Source organism: Oenanthe melanoleuca, chromosome 5, assembly GCF_029582105.1.
Source record: "Oenanthe melanoleuca isolate GR-GAL-2019-014 chromosome 5, OMel1.0, whole genome shotgun sequence".
NCBI classification, from domain to species: domain Eukaryota; kingdom Metazoa; phylum Chordata; class Aves; order Passeriformes; family Muscicapidae; genus Oenanthe; species Oenanthe melanoleuca.
Window position 1 is genome coordinate 12,930,639 of NC_079339.1, and position 22,284 is coordinate 12,952,922.

The following is a 22,284-nucleotide window of genomic DNA, read 5'->3' on the forward strand; positions in this document are numbered from 1 at the left end:
ATTGTCGTTTTTTCATCTTAGTGATTTTAAATTAAAGAGGGAGCCTTTTGTGCAAGCCATTTGTTTGCCGCTTTGCAAAAAAAAAAAAAAAAAAAAAAAGTTTCCTAAAGTATTCATAATAATTTTACTATCAGTTGAAAGCAAGCTTTTTAACACATGGCAATTAGTCTTGTCTTTCTGAACATGACTTTACTGTAAATACTCCTCCTTGGCTATCCCTTTGTCCCAGGATTCCTTAGGAGGACGCAACCAAGCGATAATTCAGCATTATTGCTGCTCCAGTGCACTAATCGCTTCAAGCGCGGCGAGGACCCTATGCTTACTGCCACAGGGCTCCTCCAGCCTCCCGGCCTCAGGAAGGCTTCCCAGCCCAGCAGCATCCAGATGTCAAGAGGAATATCCAGGTCCATTCCAGTATGGCCCAAACATCTGTCTCATCTGCTGGCGGACAACCTGCCGGGTACAGGAGGCGGCCGGCAAAGGAGGGGACTGAGGGAGGCTGGGAGAGAAAGGTATGTGTCCCTAAAAAACTCTACATCAGGAAGGACAATGTGATCATTAAAAAATAATTTAAACATCTTTAGAAGCCACTTTATGCACAGCATATGCTTAGCAACTTTCCCATAACTCGTTAGCTTCTCATCTTGCTAACTTCACTCTGGTTCAATTCTTTACGGTGTAAGAAAAGGAAAAGCACAGAAGCACGTAACACAAAGTGCTTGTTGTGGTTATAGCAACTGCTCTTTATAAAAAGGAAAAAAAAAAAAAAAAGCCAAAAACACAACTTAAAAATGAGACAGACTTAAGCATCTCCTACATATTTATAATTTCCTATAGATAGTAACTCGAAAACAATAACATCTTTTGTCTAAAAGAAAGGAGTATGTAAACATTGACATTTTATCTTGAGGCATGACAAAAACAGCAAACAATTTAGTTGATCTAGATTAAGTTCTGACAAGGAATAAAGGAGTGCTAACTGTTCTCATCTCTTCCACTTTGTGTGTCTATTCTCTTGTATTTTTGCTAGCGACAATAATGGAGTCGTTGCCTGCTCCCATGCAAATTCTTTGAGTTGTTTATGAAAGCAAGATCAAAGCCCAAACTGAGAGCTCTTCTTTTATTCCCTGCTGTATTTTTTCTCTAGAGGAGGACCTAATGAGAGGCTGCTAAACCAGGAGCCTTGCACTGTCACAGTGAACCTCCCAGCTCACCCTTTCCCTGGCCAGCCTGGGGACACAGCTCACAGCTGTCCTGTCCCACCTCAGGTGAGCACCTGGACCCAGGAAGACCTTCCATTGAAACACTCCCACCCCCTGTGCACCTGAACAAGTCACCATCTTCCCTGTGCTCCCCCTGAAATGGATCCACTGCTGCTGCAATACCTTGCACTTGAACTAAATATATCCATCAGTTATTCCTATTAAAGATAAATGTGGGCAATAATAAATCAACTGTTCTAACAAAATATTGTAAATATCAAGAAAAAAATGCTTCATCAAAGATCTATAGCCATTTCCCCTTCAGAAGAAACATCAGTAAAACCTTTATCTTAAGCACAAAGATTTGCATTCCTTCATTTAATGCAGTCCAATGACTGATATGCTACATTTTAATCACAATTCTCCTCTTATTTACCATGCAAAGGAAGGAACACAATTGCCTTATCTGTGTTGTTCTCTCAGACTATATATTGTACTACGCATCTTGAAAATTTGAAAAAAATCTTCAACGTTTTTTTATTATTTTATGAAATAACTGTGAGACATCCTGCTTAGATACCTTTGGTAGAAAGCCAGTCACTGCAAAGGACAACTGCATTTGCTTGAAAAAGTAATTTCAAATTTCCGGCAGATCGTGTTTTTCAAGAAAACAGTGTGAAACGTTAAAGATGAATCTGTATATGATTTTTTCTGTTTGCTACTATTAGAATTTGGTATTGGCATCTTTTTAGCATAAATTTTTTCTTATAAAAATTGAGGATGGCACTAAAGGTAGCAGACTAACAAGCTCACCTAGGAAAGCAAGGACCAGACAGCATAGCTACAAATGTAACTGCAAACAAAAGCTCTTACATCCAAAGAAAGTGAATAAGCAGTACTTACTTAAAGTAAAATATAACCAGATCTATCAGAAAAATATGAAAATAAAGCCAGATGGTTGCATCAGAGCACAGGTTTTTTCATTCACTTTATGCTATCCTAGGATTACCTTCTCTGGTGACACTGTAAATCAGGTTATTCATAAAAAGAATTTAAAGTGTTTTCTGGTATTCTTTCAGAAGCTCTTCCTTAAAAATCTGGGTTTTATTCCTTACTGCTAATATGAAGTATTTTTAACAATAAATGTGAGAGGTCTAGATGAAAAGCAGCTACATCACAAATTCAGATAGTTTCATGCTCTGTATCTATAGAAATGTCTTCTGCACTAAAGCTAGAGTAAAAAGAAGGAGGACCCCCTTGATAAGGGGAGAAAAATTATATGATTGAAAAGCAATTAATTGCAGTAAGTTTGCTGAAGGGATGATAGCTATCAAAGCTTATCAAATTTTACATTCCAGAATTTCTGATATTTCTTTCAAAAAGCGTTAACACAGAGATGGGCTTTGTGAGAAAAGTCAGGAGTTTCATTCAGTCTCATGTCAGCAGGATTACAAGCAATTATGAGTAACTGCTTGTTGAGCTGTGTGAAATGAGTTGGTGAATGAGTTTCCTAGTGAGCACATGTCCATGTCACTGGTACGACTGCCAGTAATGCAGACAATCTTAGCTGAAGGGGCCTAAAAACATAATTATTCTCCTAATCCTGTAGGAGATGCTTGTGCAATTGCTGCTTCTAATGTACACATTCTAGGTTCTAGGCACACAGGAAAACTGAGGCATAAGCAAGAAAAAGGAAATCAAGACATGGGAAAAAAAAAAAAAAAAACCAAAAAACAAAGGGCAATAAACCTTCTCTAGATATATCTCATAAAATCTGGCATAGACTGGTGGGTTCATTCACTCTGACCATCCAGATGGAGAAATTGTATAACATGACAATTGCAGTATTTCCTTTGCAGAGCTGTTCAGACACAGAAAAGGAAACTGAGCACTCACTCACTGAGAGGCAAAAGCTCCACAATTAAATCCCCACGTGCTCCCACGACAGAATAACGAGACTCCATCGCCGCAATAAACGGGTGCAAGTCAGGAAAAAGGAAGAATCCCGTTTAAACTGCCTCTCTCAATTCCCACATCTGAATCCCCACCTTGTCAGAAGATGCTGAGGCAACTCTGCATTTAAGAGCTGAATATCTAAAAGTGCTGCTTGGGATTTGAAACTGCAATGTTTTCTTACTTTTATAAGAGAGACAGCTCATGTGGTAGCTCGCAGCCATTCTACAGTTTTTACTAGCAAAAATGGACAGAAGACAGGATATAATAAATATATACTGGCTCTACTGATCAGGAGAAGCTTTATCAGTCAGCTGGGGCACATCTGGGAAAAAAAAAGTCACTCAGGTGCATCTCTAGCATCCCATTCAATTAACATACCATTAAAAATGGTTTGTCCCTGTTCAGCCTGCTGCCTTACCTGATAAGTCAACACAGTTAAAATGTATATTTAAATGCAGAAAACAGTGAAATGTTTTCTTTGTGAAGCAGAAAACAATTTTAAAGCATTAGAAATAATTGTGCTTTACAGGTTGCTTAGCAGATCGCTCACACTGATCTTTTACCATACATTTTGGACTTTCATGCACCTTCAAGGAAAATTAAATAATTTCCTTATAGGAAGTGCACACAAAATTATGCAAAACATATTCAAATGGGCTTATAAAAATTACATCTAAGAAAAAAAAAAATCACATTTGCACCTCAAAACCAGGTAACTGGGAACTTACTATTATAAATTCATTGGAAGGTGATGTATTTTACACCAGTAAATGTGAATTTGGTGTAAGATTGCTGTGCTCTCTCAGCTGCAGTGGGTGTGATGATACTTCAGCAGCAGTGCTGGGACTGGGTTAAATAGGTTATGAGGCCTGAACAACCCTGCCCTGGGTGTTGAAGACAGCAGCAGAAGAGAGGGCCTGTGCTGGATGAATTACCCTGGACAGTTCTCAGAAGTGTTATTAAATAACACTGTAAACTGGTTAAATCTGGTGACTTGTTCTGTGTCTAGAGCGAGGCACAAATGATTCAACTGCATTGAAAGGACTTTGCCTCTTTGATTTCTCACTTCACCTCCAAAAATGCCAGTGGACCTGACAGCACACTCTCACTATTCCTACACCTGAAATTCTTTTCCATTTGTTTTCATGCTTTGCTATAATTCCTGCCCAACACCAAAACACGTGCCCTATTTTGTTCACTTCACTAGATTTTGTGAAGGATTCTTTTAAGTCTCAAATAATTCCTTAATACTGGATTTTCAGCACGATGTGTTTCCTTCTTGTGTGCCTGAAGATGCTCCTCCCTCCTGTCTCTGTTTCAGGACTGACATGCAAACCTTCTGGTGTGCCTCCAGCCATATGTAGCCTTCCTGCTGAGCCTTGGGAATAGACAGATGAATCCAATACTTTCTAGTCAGGACACTTTTCTAGTTCCTCAATCATATGGATTCTAAAAACATCACAGACCAAACATATTTTAGACAAGCAGGGTGCTGAAGGCCATACTGCTCCTGCTTCACCATCCTTAAAGCCTCTTCAACTTGGTGATAGCATTATCCACACACTGGTTTGAGGGGTTTTATCTCATCTTCTCTGAATTTCCCTCTTTTTTTGAACTGGGTCAGTGGGAGGGCATATGCTCTTCTAATCAAAGACCCTCAGAAATGAAGCAGCTGATGATATCTTTCCAGCCCAGGCATCTCTAAGAGAATTTTTCTGCTTCCTTTGAGCACACACATGTATGTCAGTTTACACCTAGAAGCTCTAATTTAAACCACCCTTGTTCTCAGAACTTTTAGTTCAGATGAAAGGTGAGATATTTTCTTTTTCTCTAGCAATTAGTCAGGATGGAATTATAATACTAGTGTGTATTATTTTCCTTTGTGCATAGACCTAACTTAAAAGACATTTTTGTCTTTAATCTGCTTAGTTCCCAAACAACCAAACATGTTAACACCATCACAGGAAAAAAATCCTTCACGTTTGTAATTTGTAGCCAAATTAAGCAGCTTGCTCTATGGTTATCAGAAGTATAATAAAATTCCAGAAACATATTCACTTGCAGCTAATTCCTGTAAGGCACACACCATACACATTTCTAGAAAGCCTGAAGGAATCCTACTGCCAGCTCAGAGTATGCCTCACAGTCAGCCTAGTCCCCAAAGGGATGCCACAGTTTTAAAAGAGCTTTAAAAAACCTGCTCATCCCCTGATGGCACTCTGTAGTACTGGTGCCTCTGGTGCTCTGTCAGTAAATGCAGCAGTAACTTATTTGCTTCTTACTGGCTTCTGAGTGAATACATACCCCAGGGAGGCAGCTTTGCAAAGCACAATGATTTTAAAATAGAGCCTGGGCTTTCAGCAGGGGCAGCCAGTGGTTAAGGCAGCAGGAGTGTCTTGTTGATGCTGGGGGCTCAGCCTCTGCCAGTCACTTGGGCTCCAGCTTCTGCCTTGGTATAGACTGAAGAGATGCAGGAAACCTCCTGCCATCCAGCCTGTGAGCACAATACCCCTTTAAACATACAACTCCCTGAAAAGTGAGCTGATGTCTGTGCCACTCAGGATCTCAGTGCTAAATTCTCCCTGGAACAGCATATGGGCCTGGAAGGGAGAGAGGAGAGGAGAGGAGAGGAGAGGAGAGGAGAGGAGAGGAGAGGAGAGGAGAGGAGAGGAGAGGAGAGGAGAGGAGAGGAGAGGAGAGGAGAGGAGAGGAGAGGAGAGGAGAGGAGAGGAGAGGAGAGGAGAGGAGAGGAGAGGAGAGGAGAGGAGAGGAGAGGAGAGGAGAGGAGAGGAGAGGAGAGGAGAGGAGAGGAGAGGAGAGGAGAGGAGAGGAGAGGAGAGGAGAGGAGAGGAGAGGAGAGGAGAGGAGAGGAGAGGAGAGGAGAGGAGAGGAGAGGAGAGGAGAGGAGAGGAGAGGAGAGGAGAGGAGAGGAGCTACTACAGACTATAGCAACAGTCTCTTTCTTAAACATTGCTATCAATTTTTTATTAAATAATGTGACACTGTTCCAGTAAGCAAGAAGGAGTGTAACAAAGACTTGCTGTTTGAAGCAGTTATTGGAGGTGCAGGGCATGAAATGGGTGAGAAAAGGCTCTTGCAGCTGCAACGCTGATGCACCAGGCTGATTACTCTAGCTAATGGCTCTGTTTGTTTGTCCTTCCATTTTTGCCAGCTAGAAGAGGAGAGGGAGACTCCTTTTCCCTGTGATATTACTGGGCAAAATAAGAAAATCCTCCTGGGGAAAATAATCATCATAAGTGATATTTTAGTGCAAAAAGTCTCAATTCCTTTCCTGATGAAAATCCCTTTGCCAGATAATTCAGGGCTGAAGATGAGAAGGAGTGGGAGAAGATGGAGTACTAAGAAATTCTGCAAAGAAAGGAGGTCATATGGTAAAATACTGACTCCATGACATCATTTTCATTGATACTGCCACTGATATAATTCAACTTGATAACACAGATATTACATACAGAGACATAAACATTCAAGGGAAAGGCACAAGTATAACTATTTCATTGATTTTAATTAAATTTTCCTGAGTATTGCAAGGTTGGCATATTTTTAATTTTATTTCCATTAAAGGGTGTGCTTGGTCTCTCAGAGCCTTAATAAAATCTTCTTTCGACCTCTCTCCTTTCTCTGCAACAACCTAAATTTCTACATAAGAAAAGGACCAAAATATGTAATTTACTACTTCCATATGCTGAAATTTGCACACACCATCCCCTTAATTTAGACCACTATTCACTGTATCATAATAAGGAACATTCTGTTAAAATATGTCCACCTAGAGCTCAGTAGTCTTTGAATGCTAGATAAAATCATTCTATAAGGCTAATGAAGACAGAAACTGTGCCTGTAACAATATTAAGTTTGTTTTCTCTAGTGATTCCAAGAAGTGAGCAATCTGTCAGTAATACATTGAGGGAAATTACTTGTCTTGTAGGAATTCCCGCTGACAGTCACTCACTCACAGTGCTGACCCAAACATCTACCCGCTGACAAACAAATTACAGTGTCTAACTTTGAAAAGGTAACTAGCTGCTTTTAATTTTTATTGGTCTCACCAAATATCTCTCACATTTACCCAATCCCCATTCTTTGCTGTGTTAAAAAAAACGGGGGAAAAAAAAAAAAAAGAAGGAAGGAAGAAAGAAAGAAAATGGAAAAACCCACGGGTTTTTGCATTTGAAAAAATTATTATTGCCTACATCCGAGAGTGTTATGTCAGATAAAACTGTTAAACTGTGTCTAACCAACATTAAGACTGGCAGCCCTGCCAGTGACTGACTGGGTGAGTGAACACATTACTGAGACAGCATTGTAGAAATTAATTTTCTTCAATAAAGTGATTTTTAAGGCTCATATATTTCACAATCTAAACATATGTCACTGTTTCATAAACAAAATAAATGGATTAAAATAATACATTACCAATATGCTGACACATGGAGATATTTTAATTAGAAATACTTAAGCTGCGTGATATTTAACTGCTATATTTGTTGAAGAGGAGCATGCATCATTTAGTAAGACATAAGGCAGGTACATCACTTTGCATGATGTGGTACCAGAGTGGGACCAAATCACCTCCAGTGTGAGCTCTCACTATCAGATCACATTAGCCCCGCTGAAAAATCGTGTTAAGGTTACAAGAGACAGAGGAGACTCTGTAAGAGCAGCAGTCCACTAAAACAACTTCTTCATTGAAATAATAAGTCACCCAGATTCTGGTTCCTGAGAATAATATTTCTTCATAAAGGGCCACGATTAACAGCTTAGCTATTTAAAGGCCCTATTTACATGACTGTCGCATTACATTGGCCTCTTTCCTGCACATTCTTCTTGACTTACTTTGAGGACCAGCACTAAAATAGCTGAGGAAAGCAAATGTCAACTATGCCCTGAAATTTATACGTGTGAGAGAATTGGAATAAGTAGAAATGTAATATATTGTTTACTGTACCAAGTGCCCTCTGTTCTCTAAAGGTCAAAAGCATTGTAACCTTGGAGTTACAGTTTCTGATTGTTCCCAGGGTTAAATACATTATCAAAATTAATGGTTCAAACCCCTCAACCTTCAGATATATGAGTATTCATGCCTCCATCTGCTGAACTGTTCAACTAAAAATAGCATTCTTTGGCCTTCCCTCTACTAATATTGTGCCCCTGAGGCAAGCTATGCAATGCTTCAGCAGCACACTGGATCTGCACCCAGCAGTATAAAAAAAGGTCATTTACTCTGTCTGCAGCTAAAAGAGAGTATGGAGAGCAGGATAAGATGGGAGGGCAGAAAAGAAATAGGCAAATATGTGCTTAGTTAAAATTTTCTCTTTTTTTTTTTTTTTTTTTTTTTTTTTTTTTAACTGCATTATAAAAACTTCAGGTTTCAAGAACGCAGCTGCAGCTATAGTTAAGATTGGCCAAGGTTCATTAGTGTTATAAGCGATAAATTCTGAAGGACAAATTACACAAATAGTTTGGGGAAAGAGTTATGGACGAAAGCTTTTTTTTGTTTTGCTTTTTTTTCCTAGAGCTCACTTTGTTTAGGAATAACTCCAGCTAGCATCATTGTAATGCCTCCATTTCTATCAACAGTTTATCAGTCGTGGTTGAGAGAGTTGCGACACTTCCTTATTTATCTCCTAGACAGCTTTGTAGAAATATGCAGGAATGAAGGCAGGGGGGTTTTTTAAACACTAAAGGACATATAGTAACACTCCTTGTTTGAAAGTAAGGACACACAGGTGCCACCTCTGCCACCACTGTGACTTCCCAGTGACTAGGTTACTGCTACCAGCAGCATGAGAGCTGGAAAAACCCATTTAGTGACCAAGTCCACTCATTTAGCAAGACTGCTGGCCACACATCTCTAGGATCAGTTAATATCAGTGCAACCATTTGACAACTTGGGGAAAAGTTTGGGGAAATGGGAAAGGGAGGAAACTCCAGAGAAGGTGTACGTGAAAAGGAGTGAAAGGAAAATTATCGACAGGTATTACAGCTCAGACTGATTAATTAAAGCAAGAAGCTTTTGTTACACACAGGTATCAGAACTGTTTCACACACCACTATGCCACAGGTGAGTTTGGTGATAAATCTGCAGACTATTCACTCACAGCTGTTTGGGGCTGGAGGGGTGAACAGAAATAGCTTGTTTTGTCTGATTAGACTATACCTAGAGAACTGTTCCCTCATCATCTGGATCCTTTCTCATGCCAAGGGCCCTATCAAGGCTTGGTCCTACCATGCATATTATTTAAATTTTTGGCTGATTTGTTCAGGAAACTGGTGAGATGGAGCTGAGATATCGATGGGAAGTATGGAACACAAAGTTTTAAATCTTTTTGTCAACAACATCATCAATGACACCTTCATGAGATCAGTATACAGATCAAAAGAAACTATCTGGTATCAATCCAAAGTAGAGCAAGCCACCAACTCAGGAACCTGGACTGGCATAAAAGTGTAGTAGTTAATACTCATTTCAGGATTCTGAAAGCTACAAGTGAATATTAATGGTATTTACCATGAGCTGATCAATGTGATCAAAAATCTAAACAGAAGATGGATCTGGTCTGTTGCTGAAGGAGAACTTCTTTTTCTTTCTTTCTTTCTTTTTTTTTTTCTTTTTCAAATGTACAACACATGAAAGACAAACTAGTTACATGAGAAACTGCTGTATATGATTTCAGTAAAGTTTTTTGCACTCATGAAGATACATAATCCACTGGTGAACAGAGATACAGAATTCAGAGAAAGTACATTGTGATAACAATGTGCTAATAGCTTGAATAAGACAGGCAAATCATTAATTAGCAATTGCCCACTGGAGAAACATCCTCTGTGAAATAATTGCTATCATTACATGCACCTGGTAAAAAAGGGTTCAGATTCAGAGCTTGCATAGAAGTTGCCCTAACACACAGGAAGATGAGAACACAAATTTGCTGCTACCTCCTACCTGGAGCATGATCACCCAAATAAAAGAAAACATAAGTAAAAAACGGGGGGAGATCACAAGATTGAAGCTGGCAGAATTTCCTTAGTGGGATACAGATTATAGAAAATAATTTTGGAATTAATAATAATGCCCTGGTAAAGTTGAAATGTTAGAGCTACTGCAAAACTCTCTTTTACTTGACATAGCTTTCCTTCCCCAGGGAAATAATATCCAAACATGGATATTATACACACACTCACATGTAGAAACAAAACCAAACCTGCAAATAAATTAGCTATTTCTCCCACTGGCTGAAAGGAACAGAGATTAGTTTTGTGATCAGTATTTTTAAGCACTTGGGAAATACTCAGATACCATGGTCACAGCATTCATGTAAATAAATAAGTGGGTGGGGTGCAGGAAGAAAGGAAGCAGAACAGAGAAAGAAGGGGGAAGGGAAGCAAAGATGGAAAAATGAGCTGAAATGCTACACCCCTAACAGTCTTCATGACACATCAGGTATAACAACAAATTCTCTCCAACAAACACACCCAAATAATTGCTCATTTAGGGAACACAGAGAATTGACACAAAGAGAAAGCTAACAGTAGGAGTAAATAAAATTTAGTTCAGGCTCTTTAACAATCTGATGATCAGGGATCAGCTTAACTGAAGGTTAGGCGCTCTATTATTTAGGCTCTTATAACCATGAAGCATTAAAGGTTTTGAAATCCCATAGAGAGGAAATTCAAATAAAATTGTAAGGCAGGGGGGAACAAACAAACAAAAAAGTGTTTTACAGCAAATATATCTAAATGGAAATTCAGGCCCCCAAGCCTGAATGTTTCAGAATTTACTAGCACACATTTTTGCTGGTTGTTTTCTTTCTAATTGTTCTCATCATGTTTAGCAACTCAGTCTATCATTTCTGCAAATTAATGAAAAAGCATTATTGCTGTAGGTCCAGATCAAGTCTGATGTGCAAATATGTGGGTCAAGGTACAAATGGATCATGTAAAAGAAAAGAAGCAGGAGTGTCTGTGGTTTAGATCCCATTTCTCTGACAGTTGAATAGTTTTCATCCTTTCCTGACTTGCAGTCTTGTGTAGGCTCACTATTTGTTTTAGTGCATTTCAAAGGTAGCAAAAACACTCTATTCACAAAGCTGATTTCTGCAGTATTTTCTCAACTAAAGCTAATGAGACTTTTGCTTCAATAAGTAGTCAAATGCTGACTTTCAAAAGATACCTGCTATTTTTCCTTTTGAGAAACTTCTCTTTGGTTTCAATCCTGTCCAAGGTACAATCTTAACATCACATTATTGTGACCCAAAACTATTTTTTGGAGTTCTTTGCCTGCAGAGTCAGGGCATTCTCTTTTCAAATGTTGATTCTAGGTTAGGGCACCTAAGCTCAAGGAGTCTTTCTTGTCAGCTCTGGACCACCAATGAACAGTGGTCAATGGACAAGTTCTGATGCCATTTTCACTTATCCTAAGTTAATTTGGCAAGAATATCACCATAGGGTAAAGAGGAAAGGATTTTTAATTTGCTTTGGTTCCTCTGGAAAATAACATAATCACAGAAAGGTGAGCAATGTAGATATTTAGATATTAGCATGGCAATAGTTTGCTACTCTGGGCACAATTTATTCCTACTTTGCTTCTGAACCCAGCTCTAACCTAACTCAAATAGGGGTTTCAAAGGTTTACTTGCAAATAGTTACATGCATCTTTAATGGCCTTTCCTCTCATGTTCACTGTCACTTTCTTTCCACACATTTTAACTCTGAAAGCTTTTGACTGTTTCTTCATTATTTATGACATTGTTGTGTCTTTTCTTCTGAAATTAAAAACTTCTTGCCACAAGAAGCTAGCTAATAATATGGCACATAAATCTTTCTTTCACAACATTTCTTTCTATATGTGCCAAAAAATAAATAAATGGCCAAACTAAGTCCATACATCCAGGCTTGGCTTCTGACCAGCCTAATGCACAGAAAGGTTGAGATTACCTAAATACAGAAGCTAAAAGAGTTTGCAATTTATTGTATTGTCAGCACCACTCAGTTAAAAAAAAAAAAAAACAAAAAGGAGAAAAATAAAAACCCAATAACACACCTTTGTTTGGATACACTGATGCTCCAATTATAGGTAGCTCATTGCAGCTACAGAGGAGCAACCACACAAAAATAAAGTACAAAAATATCTTGGAACTTATCTCCCAGCAACTGTTCATATCAATTTAAAAAAATACCATTAACTGCCAATATAAAACAGACAGAACAATGTCTTTCACTCACAGTATCAAGGTTGGCTGCACGTTGCTTTATTGTAAGTACATAAGGTGTTAATCCTCCTGGGCTGTGCTCAAAAATTATTTAACATTCAGGCTATTATTTAGCATACAGCTGGTTAGCAGTTTTCCCCTAAAATGCTGGCTTGGATCCCACATTTTTTTGTTCTGGCACATACCTGGAGCTGTAAAGGGCTGAGTCCAGAAGCAGCAGCAGCTGCCATTGTTGATGGAATGAACTGCACAGGGTAGTTATCACCTGTCGGGAGAACAATGCGAGCAGGTTCAGACAATGAGCAGAGAACAGCAGCAGACAAGTGCAAACAAGGCCCCAGGATTGCCTGTGCTCCACAGCACTCCTCTAAGCCCAAACATCTGCAAAAACAAAAGGCTTCGCTGGGCACGAACTTGCCATGCTCCCTTGGAACTTTTTTTTTTTTTTTTTTTTTTTTTTTTTTTTTTTGTTAGCAGATAGCTGGTAGGCAAACTGGCAAAACATAAACATGATACTCGTGATTTTCATTTTCAAGAGCTCACGTTCAAATCAAGCGTGGAAGCCTGGGCACAAAATGGGTCTTACAACCACAGACACGCAGATAAGGCACCCCAGGAAACCCCAGTGGCTCCCAGAGGGAAAAAGAAAAAAATAGATTTCATTGAGCATTTCTTAAAAAAAATAAATCTGTTATAGCCCAAGAAATATCAGTCCTGTTTAAAGCAGGGTAATTTCTTTTCAGTGTCAAGTGGCTCCTGAGTCAGGTAGCCTGTCGGCTACAGGTTGAAGTTTCTTGTTTTGCTTTGGGGTTCTCTGTCTTGGGACAATTCCTTTAAGGTAGTTGTAGAGAAAAACAAAATTAAATCACCTTTCAATACAGCTTGAAACACATATTTAATTTTCTCTTAGATGTGGGGGCCTACTGAAGGTGGCAGATTAGACAGGGGCTCAGTTACATGAAGGTTCAAGTGCCAAAATTTCCAGATTAGTTATTGCAAGATGATGATTTATAGCCCATCTGTGGGTGCTCCCATAGATGTGCATCACACAGTGCCATTGGGACCCTTAGTCAATGTAAGGAAGGAAGGAAAGCTGAAATGGCTTAGCAGTGTAATCTGCAATATAGAAATGAATACAGTGATGGATAAGGAACTGAAATTTAATGGAATATCACTTGGGCTCCAGCTACTTATTTAAAATCAGTGTTATATGCTATCTGCAAGCTACATTTTAACAGGGTGTGAGGTTTTTAGATATTTTTACAATAATCAGTCTATTTTGCACAAACTCTTCCATGCTATGAATGTAGCAATAAAAGAAAATGCAGAAATTCAGCATAATATAATCAGGATATTCCAAGAACTAGATTCTTTTTTTTTTGTTAACCCCCTCAAGTAAACAATAATAACTGAAGTCTTTGCAGTCACCAGATTCCTCAGAACTCTTTCTTTTTACCACTTGAAGTTCTACTGTATCCAGTTAAAACGTTCAGTTGTTTCACTTTTTTAAAAAATTCTACATGTCTAATCCACAAGGTCTCTTTGCATCATATCCATAATACCTCATCAGGCCATTGAGCACAGTATGTGCTTGTACACAGTCCAGTAACAATTGGATTCTGATTGCATATGGAGCTCTGCTACAATGCATTCACTAACACTATATTGTACTGGTGTCCTATGGAGTAATGTTCAAAATATCTCCTCTTATTTTCCCCATTCCATGAGGTTGATTTTAGTGTGCAACAATGTTGGGGTTCTTTTTCTTTAAAAAAAACAAAACCAACACAAAAGACTTCCAGATTATTTTCTTAAAGTACTTAAGCTGTCTCTTTATGGTTAAATAATTCCACTCATTTCTTTGATATCTATATGAAATTATCTGAATAAATAAGATCCTAATCTAAGTTAAATAATGTTTCTTTCAGAAATATCTTACAAGGTTTTTTTTTTTTTAAACTCACAAAAAATGTTGAATTAATGATGCTTTAAATGGGGGGGAAAAATAACCATCTGACTTATCAGCATGGACTGCCTTGCAGAACATTTTGGAGGCATTCTTTCTTTAAATATCATGAATAATTCATCCCTGTTCCACACAGCAATCTCTTCTTTCTCCCTCCCCCTCCGCATACACTTTTTAAGTTCAATACCAGTTGCTTTATTTGTACTAAAACATTTTCCATGTCAAACATATTTTAAAAAAAACCAAACTCTAAAAGAATTCCCTGCGGCACTCCTTTTTCACAGCTGTCATGCTCCTATGGTTTGAAATAGCCAGATATTTTATACCCACATGCTCACACACACTGAGTTTTTGGCTTCACAGTTAATTTAATAGTACCTTCACCACACCCTGTAGTGTTCTCTTGCTCACCTGCTGGCTACAGTGCTCTCTTTTGTTGCAGGAAGAAGAATCTTAGAGTTAGGCCATTTATCTGGTATTAAAACCCAATATTGTCCCTTTTTGCCCTCATTTTACTGTGTTAAATTATGGCTAGGTCCTGGTATGTCAGCAACATCTTTGTGCTGAGAAGAAAAATTATTACTCCTCCAGCTCTGGAGTACTTTGTTGACACCAAGGAGTAAAAGCAGAGCAAAGGTACTTCTTTCTCCCTTGAGCAAACTGAGCATGCAAGGAATGCTCTGGCTTTAATTTTTAATTACAGAGGTACATATTCCCCCCTCTCGTTTTCTCAGTGTAAGAATGGATCAAGCAGCTCCTCTGTAGCTATCTTGGTGAGAAATCAGTCAATGTATTGCAGCAATTTTTTTCAAATTTGCTCCTCAATTTGGAATGCTTGCGTGAGGATCCATTCTTTTAAATTTGTACAAAAGGCAGGAGAACATGTTCAAACAGGTCTGCCTTAGGTACTGGTGTGTGCTGGCCTTTGATAACCAGGAGTGAGAAGAATGCTGGAAGAAGAAAATCTGTCATGTTTTGCAAACTGATCTTTTCAATCTCCTTGCTGTGCTGATTGTCTATTTACATTTGGCTGCTGTTGTTTATATATAAATTGGTGTTTACAAGCCATGGAAAATTATGCCAGACTTCTGTTTCGTTTGTCAGGTTGAGCAACATTTCCAAATGAATAAAAGCAGTGAGCAATTGTGCTGTGCTATTCTACACAGAAATAATGTAAATGTTTCTTTTTGTCTTGGATGAAGAGATGAAGCTTAGCAGACTTTATTTACAGAATGTATACGCTTACCTTCCAGACCAAGGCTTTGTGAACTGTGAGGACAGAACAATGTCTGGCTTTTGTGAGACCCAGAGCAGGGGGAAGGTTTTTTATTACCCATATATCCTAAAACACAATTGTAAGACATAGGCTGGATCTTCTCATCTGAGTTACAAAGCTTTTGGCTCGATGATGCTTCCCCCATTTTGGGATTGTAACTTAAAATCTGTCTCTTCACACTCACAGAATGAGAGGAAACAGAGCTGGAAGAGGTGCAAGAGATCAGCAATTCCAGTGCCCTGTCCTCCTGTCCTTCCAGACTGATGAACAGGCTGAGCAAAGCACACCTCAGGTGCTCTTGGGATAGTGCAGGGATAGAGATGGACACTCCCACCGTATTCCCACTCAGGGCATGAATTTTGCTTGTCCAGAGCCATCAGGGTTGAGGAAGATGTTAACAGAGGTAACTAAGGGAATAATGTGGAGCACCTCCCCTGTCCAATGGCACTGCCCCAATTTTGCCTTTGTTCCATATAGTGTATGCTGCAGCTCTGCCTTACTGCCATTCTCATGTTGCAGCAAAATCAGTTCCCCCCACAATTTTCTGTCTGCAGGTGATTACTTACCTGGAAAAAGAATACTTAGATATGGAAAATCTAAACCACCTTAGAGCTTTAGGAAGAACTTCTGAAAGACCTGTTCCAAATGGAATGTTGGATAACAGAGAAATCCAGCACATCTAAGATTCTGTGAGTTATGTGGATTAGCTACAGTAATCAAGGAGTTTAATTAGTTTGATGACAGAAATTTCACAGTATTGGAATGTTCTGAAGTCCACCCTGATGACAATAAGCCTGACAGTTTTGCTTGTCATGCTTTCCCTAACAATATTACTTTTGCTGATTTGCCCCAGTGCAAATAGAAACAGAATCAGGCCAAAATGTGACTCTGTTTCTGTCACCAGCCTAGGAGAACAGTTTCCATTTTCACATTGCATTGCAGTGTAGCAAAATCTCTTGTAAATTATTTTTGTGCATAAAGCTGAATGACCTAGGCAGGTAGATAGGGGCTGTTTCTTAGCCACTCTAATCATGGGCTTTATATTGTTCTTGTATGAAATATGAAAAAAGGATTTGAAAATACACTGCAGAATATCATTCAACCAACCTGTCTAAATTGAGTTTTACTCTACTCCATGTCTTTTTTCTCAATAATCTTTTTCAGAGATACTTTCCAGATGAGGTAAAGAAATGGTACAATACAAAATATTTGCAGGACATCTTCAATCCAAAGTGATCATACATTTTAAAGTCTCATGGACTGCCAATATGCAACTGGCATGGACATCAGCCCTCCCACTCTCTGCTTAGAGCAAACCATAGCTCTGTTTGAGATTTGCACAACTTATGGTCTGGCTCCTACCTAGCATTGCTTTGTATCTTTACTCCATCATCATCCTGCTTCCCTGTTCAGCCACAAAACTTGATTGAAGTAACACTTTAGTCACTGAAAGATGGAGGAGGGAGCTGTCCTTCCTTACCCTTATCTTCCTCATCCTCCTCACTGTCTTGTCCTCCTGACCCAGGGCACTAATGGGGACACTCTAATCACGTTCAAGGATACTCCAGTTTTTCTGGATGCCTGTGTTTAGCTAAATGAAGGGGAAATTGCAGTGGGAGAAAAGGTCTAATGGTACCCAGGCTGCCCACCAGCTCCAAGCTCAAAGTGTGGTGGTCACAGTCAGAAAGCCAGCACGGTTGCCTTTGCTCTCCTCGGAATGCAAAATAATTATATTAACTGTGTAGCATCTCTGGGCAAGTATTAGCTTCCTAACAGCTGCCACTCTCAGCTCCCCACTGGAATAAGTGGCAGCCCCCACAACCAGGTACTCTAGCAGGCTCTCAAACGCCTGCAGGTCAATAGTCACAACAGTCATTTGAGATGCACAGCGCCCTAAAGTTTTAATTAATCCGGTATACAGTATAAATACTGAAATACGTATAAAAAATTAATTAGGTGGTCTATGCAGCTCTGATTTCTCAATTAGTACTTACCATGCCGGAAAATTATATTACATGACTTTGAGATACATAAGGAAGCATGGGACTTTGGGGATTTTTTTTTTTTTTTTCCTAATGCAATTATTACTTGTCATCAGCACTTGCTAACTTTGGCCTGTTTCACCTCCTAGAGCTCCAAAATACTGGGGGGGAGGGTTACAGCCATTTCAATTTTATGGATTCTGCCAGGCAGAAGGAAAGTTTCTCCTGTCAGGCTTTATCATAGCTGTATTTCAGCAAGTCCTTAAGTTTTCTGCTCACAATCATTTGCTGAGCTCAGAAGTTCATTAGCAGCAAGACTTGTACTGGAAGAACCTCAGAACCTAATAAATTCTCCTCTCTTCTGCAGGACCTTCAGCTGAGCTAACAAACTACTCTATTTTGTTAAAGAATACCATTTTATTCCTCCCAGGCTTGGTGTTTGTGTGCAAATGTGCAGCAGTACTCAGTAACTGCTACCTTGGCATTGAACTAAACAGCCATGAAATTGGTTCCCAATTTAGTCCAGGAAGATATTTCTGCATGGACATGAACACAATTATACCCCTGCTTGTACACCAAGGCAGGGCTCCTCATCTTGGCTGTCCTCTCACACTACCACTGATGCACTTCTCCCACTTTGAAGCCAGCCTATATCTAGCCTGTTTTTGCAGGCAAAGCAAATTAAGTGACTGTGCACACGTTATTCAACGTTCCCTAAATGACACAGTCAGTTTCTAAAGTATTTATTCCCCACTGCTCCTATTATTGAAATGCCTTTCTGTTATTTTCTGTTATTTTCTGAATATCAGGTAAAACTGTCAGGGTCAAAACTCGGTCTTGCCAACGTCAAAATGCAGTAAAATGAGATAGAAGTGAAACATGCAACCTACAAGAAAATGGTAAGTGTCTGAAGGGTTAATCCATCTCCTGTTCTCCCTCAGAGCTATGAGGAAGTCTAAACTGACAGTTCTGCAGGTGAAAGTTTCATTTCTCACAAAAGTAGAAGAGTACAGGTAGTAGCAGTCAAGTTCATAAATATTCCTCAGAAATGACTTTGAAGAACCCTCTCTGTGAAAGAGTATAGCTTAATCTCCAGTTTCATTAATTCCTTAACTACTGTGCCGAGAGTGCCAAAAATAGGAATTAATCAATACCAAGTGTAGTTGCAGCATTTTTTTTATTATGATGTGTCTCTTACAAAAGCTACTGACCTGCCCAGCTACCTTTGCCACAACTACATGCAGTAGAACTTAATATATATATTAAAGATATAAATACTATAACTTCTTTAAAGCCACTGGTTATAATCAGATCATTGTGACTCCTGGTCTTTTACTAGCACCATATGGAATTAAACCACTAGCACCAGCAAACAGCTTCACTGTGCTCCAAGATATCTAGGCTTAGACTTCTTCCTGCATTTCATTCTTCTAACTTTTGTTAAACATCTCTCTGCACTCTGGCAAGTAAGAAAGTGCCCTAAAGCTGCATCACCTCCTGTTAGGAGGCTAATAGGATCAAGTTAGATAGGTACTAGTTACTGTGAGGAACACTGTAGAGTAAGTCCAGAAAATTGGTCATGTTCAGGAAAATGTGCTGGTAACTCTTCTTCCTAAGTCGTTTTTGTACCAAGAAGTTTACAGAGCCAAAATTAACACAACATGATTGAACATAACGCCTCTCAGGGGGCAGCACAACCATCAGCTTAGTCACTAGCAGTCACTGCTCAGAAAGCATCTCAGATTAAAATAGGAAAACCAAGGAAAGCATGTGCTTTTCTCTTGTCTGTGAGAAGATTTAGCCAGGGCGTTGTAGGCAATTCCCACAATTGGCAGCCCTTTGTCTTTGGTCCCTAAGTGCTGTGAGGTGTGAATAACCCTCATCCTGTACCATCCTGAGCCATCTGCCTTTCAGAACCCCCGTAACTGGTTCCAGCATGCAGTGAACCAGTTTGTCAAATCAGAAATGAACTTAGGGATTTCAAAACCTGAAAATAAGACAACTAGACAAAGAATCTGTATTTGGAGAGGAAAGTCTCTGGACTAAAGACACAGAAGGGAGTGGGACAAACGGAAATACTTGCTGAAATCCTGCTTGGCCCCACTTCATCTAATATTAAGTAAACTTGCTAGAAAAGATTCTAGGTTCAACCTGGCTTTTAATTAGCAGGCTGTTTACATCATCTATTATGAGGCTTTACTTTGGATTTGACCTCGTTCCTGTCTCAGTCAACAGCAAAAGCGCCACTAACATCAGTGGGAAAAGGATCAATGCTTTACTTTGTGTGTTTCATATTTAATGAATTAAAAAATAAACTGTTATTTATGTCTTATGTAGTTATTAGTTATCAGGTTAATATGCTAAAGGCAGCTTGACAGAGAATACTATTAATGAGCAAAATAAGGTTGCTGCTTCTGGACTGAGGTCACGTACAAAAAATGTACAAATGAAAATAAGGTTGACTTTTATTTACTTAAATATCTTCCTACATTGAATTCCTTTGGCAAAGTGTCTTTAAACATTTAAAGCCCTGTTTACAAGGAGTCTCTGAAAGTAGCTTCAAACCATTATATCCCTAATTGAATTCCCCAGGAGTCCTGTAAACTCAGAGGAAAAAAAGAAAGAAATCATAACATTTGCTAAATCATCTCAAAACATATTTCACTGCAAGGTTATGTGACCTGTTAGGAGTCTGAATAATGACTGGAACTGAACTACTGAAACCTTGTATTAACCAGATTGAAATCAAACAAAAGAGAAAGAATTTTGCCACAAAACACAAATACACTGAAGATAACAGAATTAATTAAAGAGACGTAGTTTTTGCATAGGGCAGACCAGATGCAAATTGCTAGGCAAATGGGCCACTGTATTTAATGCCAATGACTTTATGGAAATTAGGCTTAAAAAAATAATGATGTTCCATAACCAATAGTTCATCCACCTCCTTCAATCCAGAAGTATTTTCTCTGGTGGAGTTGCAAAAGTTCCAACCAGCTCTGCCTGTTGTGTATTCACTGTATGAGGCAGATCTCACAAGAAGCGACCCTTAATGCCTTAAAATGTGCAACACATCCCTGTGAGCTTACCTGGCTTGTATGTGATTCCTGGGGGGAAGAGGAATCCCTGCTGGGCTGCAGCAGCTGCTGCCAGTGTCCGCTGGTCGTGTGGAAAAATTGGGATCATGAGCGGAGGCATGTGACCCTGAACCTGCTAAACAGAAGAGAGCCTCTGATCAGAAATAGCACAAATTTGTCTTGACAGGTATTTCTCCAGCACTGATAGTGTTCTTGTGTTCACACAGTCCCACAGAACCTTCACCTTAATGCAATCCCTGCCAACTTCACATTATCACATCAAAGCCCTCACAAACATTGTTTTCCCTCAGTGGCAAAGGTGGAACAGTCTTGGGGAAATGCACATTTCCCTTCTTCCTGGTTGTCTATTACTTTTTTTTTTTAATTAGTATTCCCTGTCCTGACACAAGGTAAAAAGGTACAAAACATACCAAAGATTTTTTTTTTATCAAAAGTAGTGTAGTACGTATTTCTATTAATTTTTCACAAGTTTTCTCATCTTTGGTCACAGCACAGTGATGAGCATTTAGAAGCAACCTAACACTGCAGTTCCAACTTTGATTTTCAGATTTTAGTAACCTTAGGGAAATTTTAATTCTGAGATCTTACAACATGGTATTGTCCACATAAATACCAGTATCTCAGATATGTTACTTCAAAATCTCACCAGAGTACTGAAGAGCCTTCTAGTCAACAGCACAACCCATCAGATTTAAGGCTCCAACATCCTGGCTCCTAAACAAACTGCCACACAAACTGCCACACACACTTCACTATAAGAAATAAATTGCTTGTCTGTCTAAGCAGTTTTATAGCTTTATGCTCCATCATATAGCTTGGTAATTATGGAGCTGCATTCAGAGACCATGTGAGAACAAAACCTACTACATCAAATTTAATTTGACCATAATAAATGTATCAAAAAACCACAAACATGCACAAGGAAAAAAAAAATCTTCTCCTTATGCAAGCATTTGTATTCAACATATAGAGAGTTATGTGATAGGATGATGCCTGTTACATCCACATGGTAATTTCCTAGTTCCTTAATTTACAGTACCTGTGTTTCAGAGACAGTGGCTAGGATCTCAAAGAGTTTTTATCCATCATTCCTTAACCCCAGACATACCCAAGGGTTTGACTGTGATTTTTCTGATTAGCAGTTAAGCAAACATATAATGCTTTATATATCAAAGCTGGTAAATATAGGAAAAATTAGGGGTTTAGGCAGAAACAAAAAAAAAAACAACAAATCCCTCATTTTACCATAAATCAGTGGAATTAAACACTATTAAAAACTTAAAGTACACTTCAAGCAATTTTTTGCATTTAATTCCTAAAAAACTTTTTTGGTCAAATCCCATATGTTGACCTATGACATTGTTTAAATAGTACCAAATTTTCTTGTCATATCTCCATTAGTTTCACAACCATTGATGCAGTACAGAAATGCTACTGTGTGTCTCTATGAGGGTTAATTTACCAACAACTCTTCTCTTGGGAAAGCCCTAAGATGGGGGTTAATAAAGGTCAAGCAAAAAAATAAACACTTTACAGTATTTTTTGAATCCATTCCTCAGGAAAATCAACTT

General features: G+C 38.9%; 1 protein-coding gene across 8 annotated transcripts in view; it reads right to left on the bottom strand.

Moving 5' to 3' along the window:
• SOX6 (SRY-box transcription factor 6) overlaps positions 1-22,284 on the bottom strand; it is a 360,677-nt gene that overhangs the window by 72,853 nt on the left and 265,540 nt on the right. For 4 of the 8 annotated variants that reach the window (XM_056492466.1, XM_056492470.1, XM_056492468.1 and 1 more), the window contains 2 exons: positions 20,705-20,825; positions 12,577-12,656 (listed from right to left, as the gene is read on the bottom strand). In XM_056492466.1, coding sequence (XP_056348441.1) covers positions 12,577-12,656; positions 20,705-20,825 — 201 coding nt within the window. Of the gene's footprint in view, positions 1-12,576; positions 12,657-20,704; positions 20,829-22,284 lie in introns of all 8 variants that reach the window. The other 4 variants (XM_056492469.1, XM_056492463.1, XM_056492467.1 and 1 more) reach the window with 1 other exon arrangement.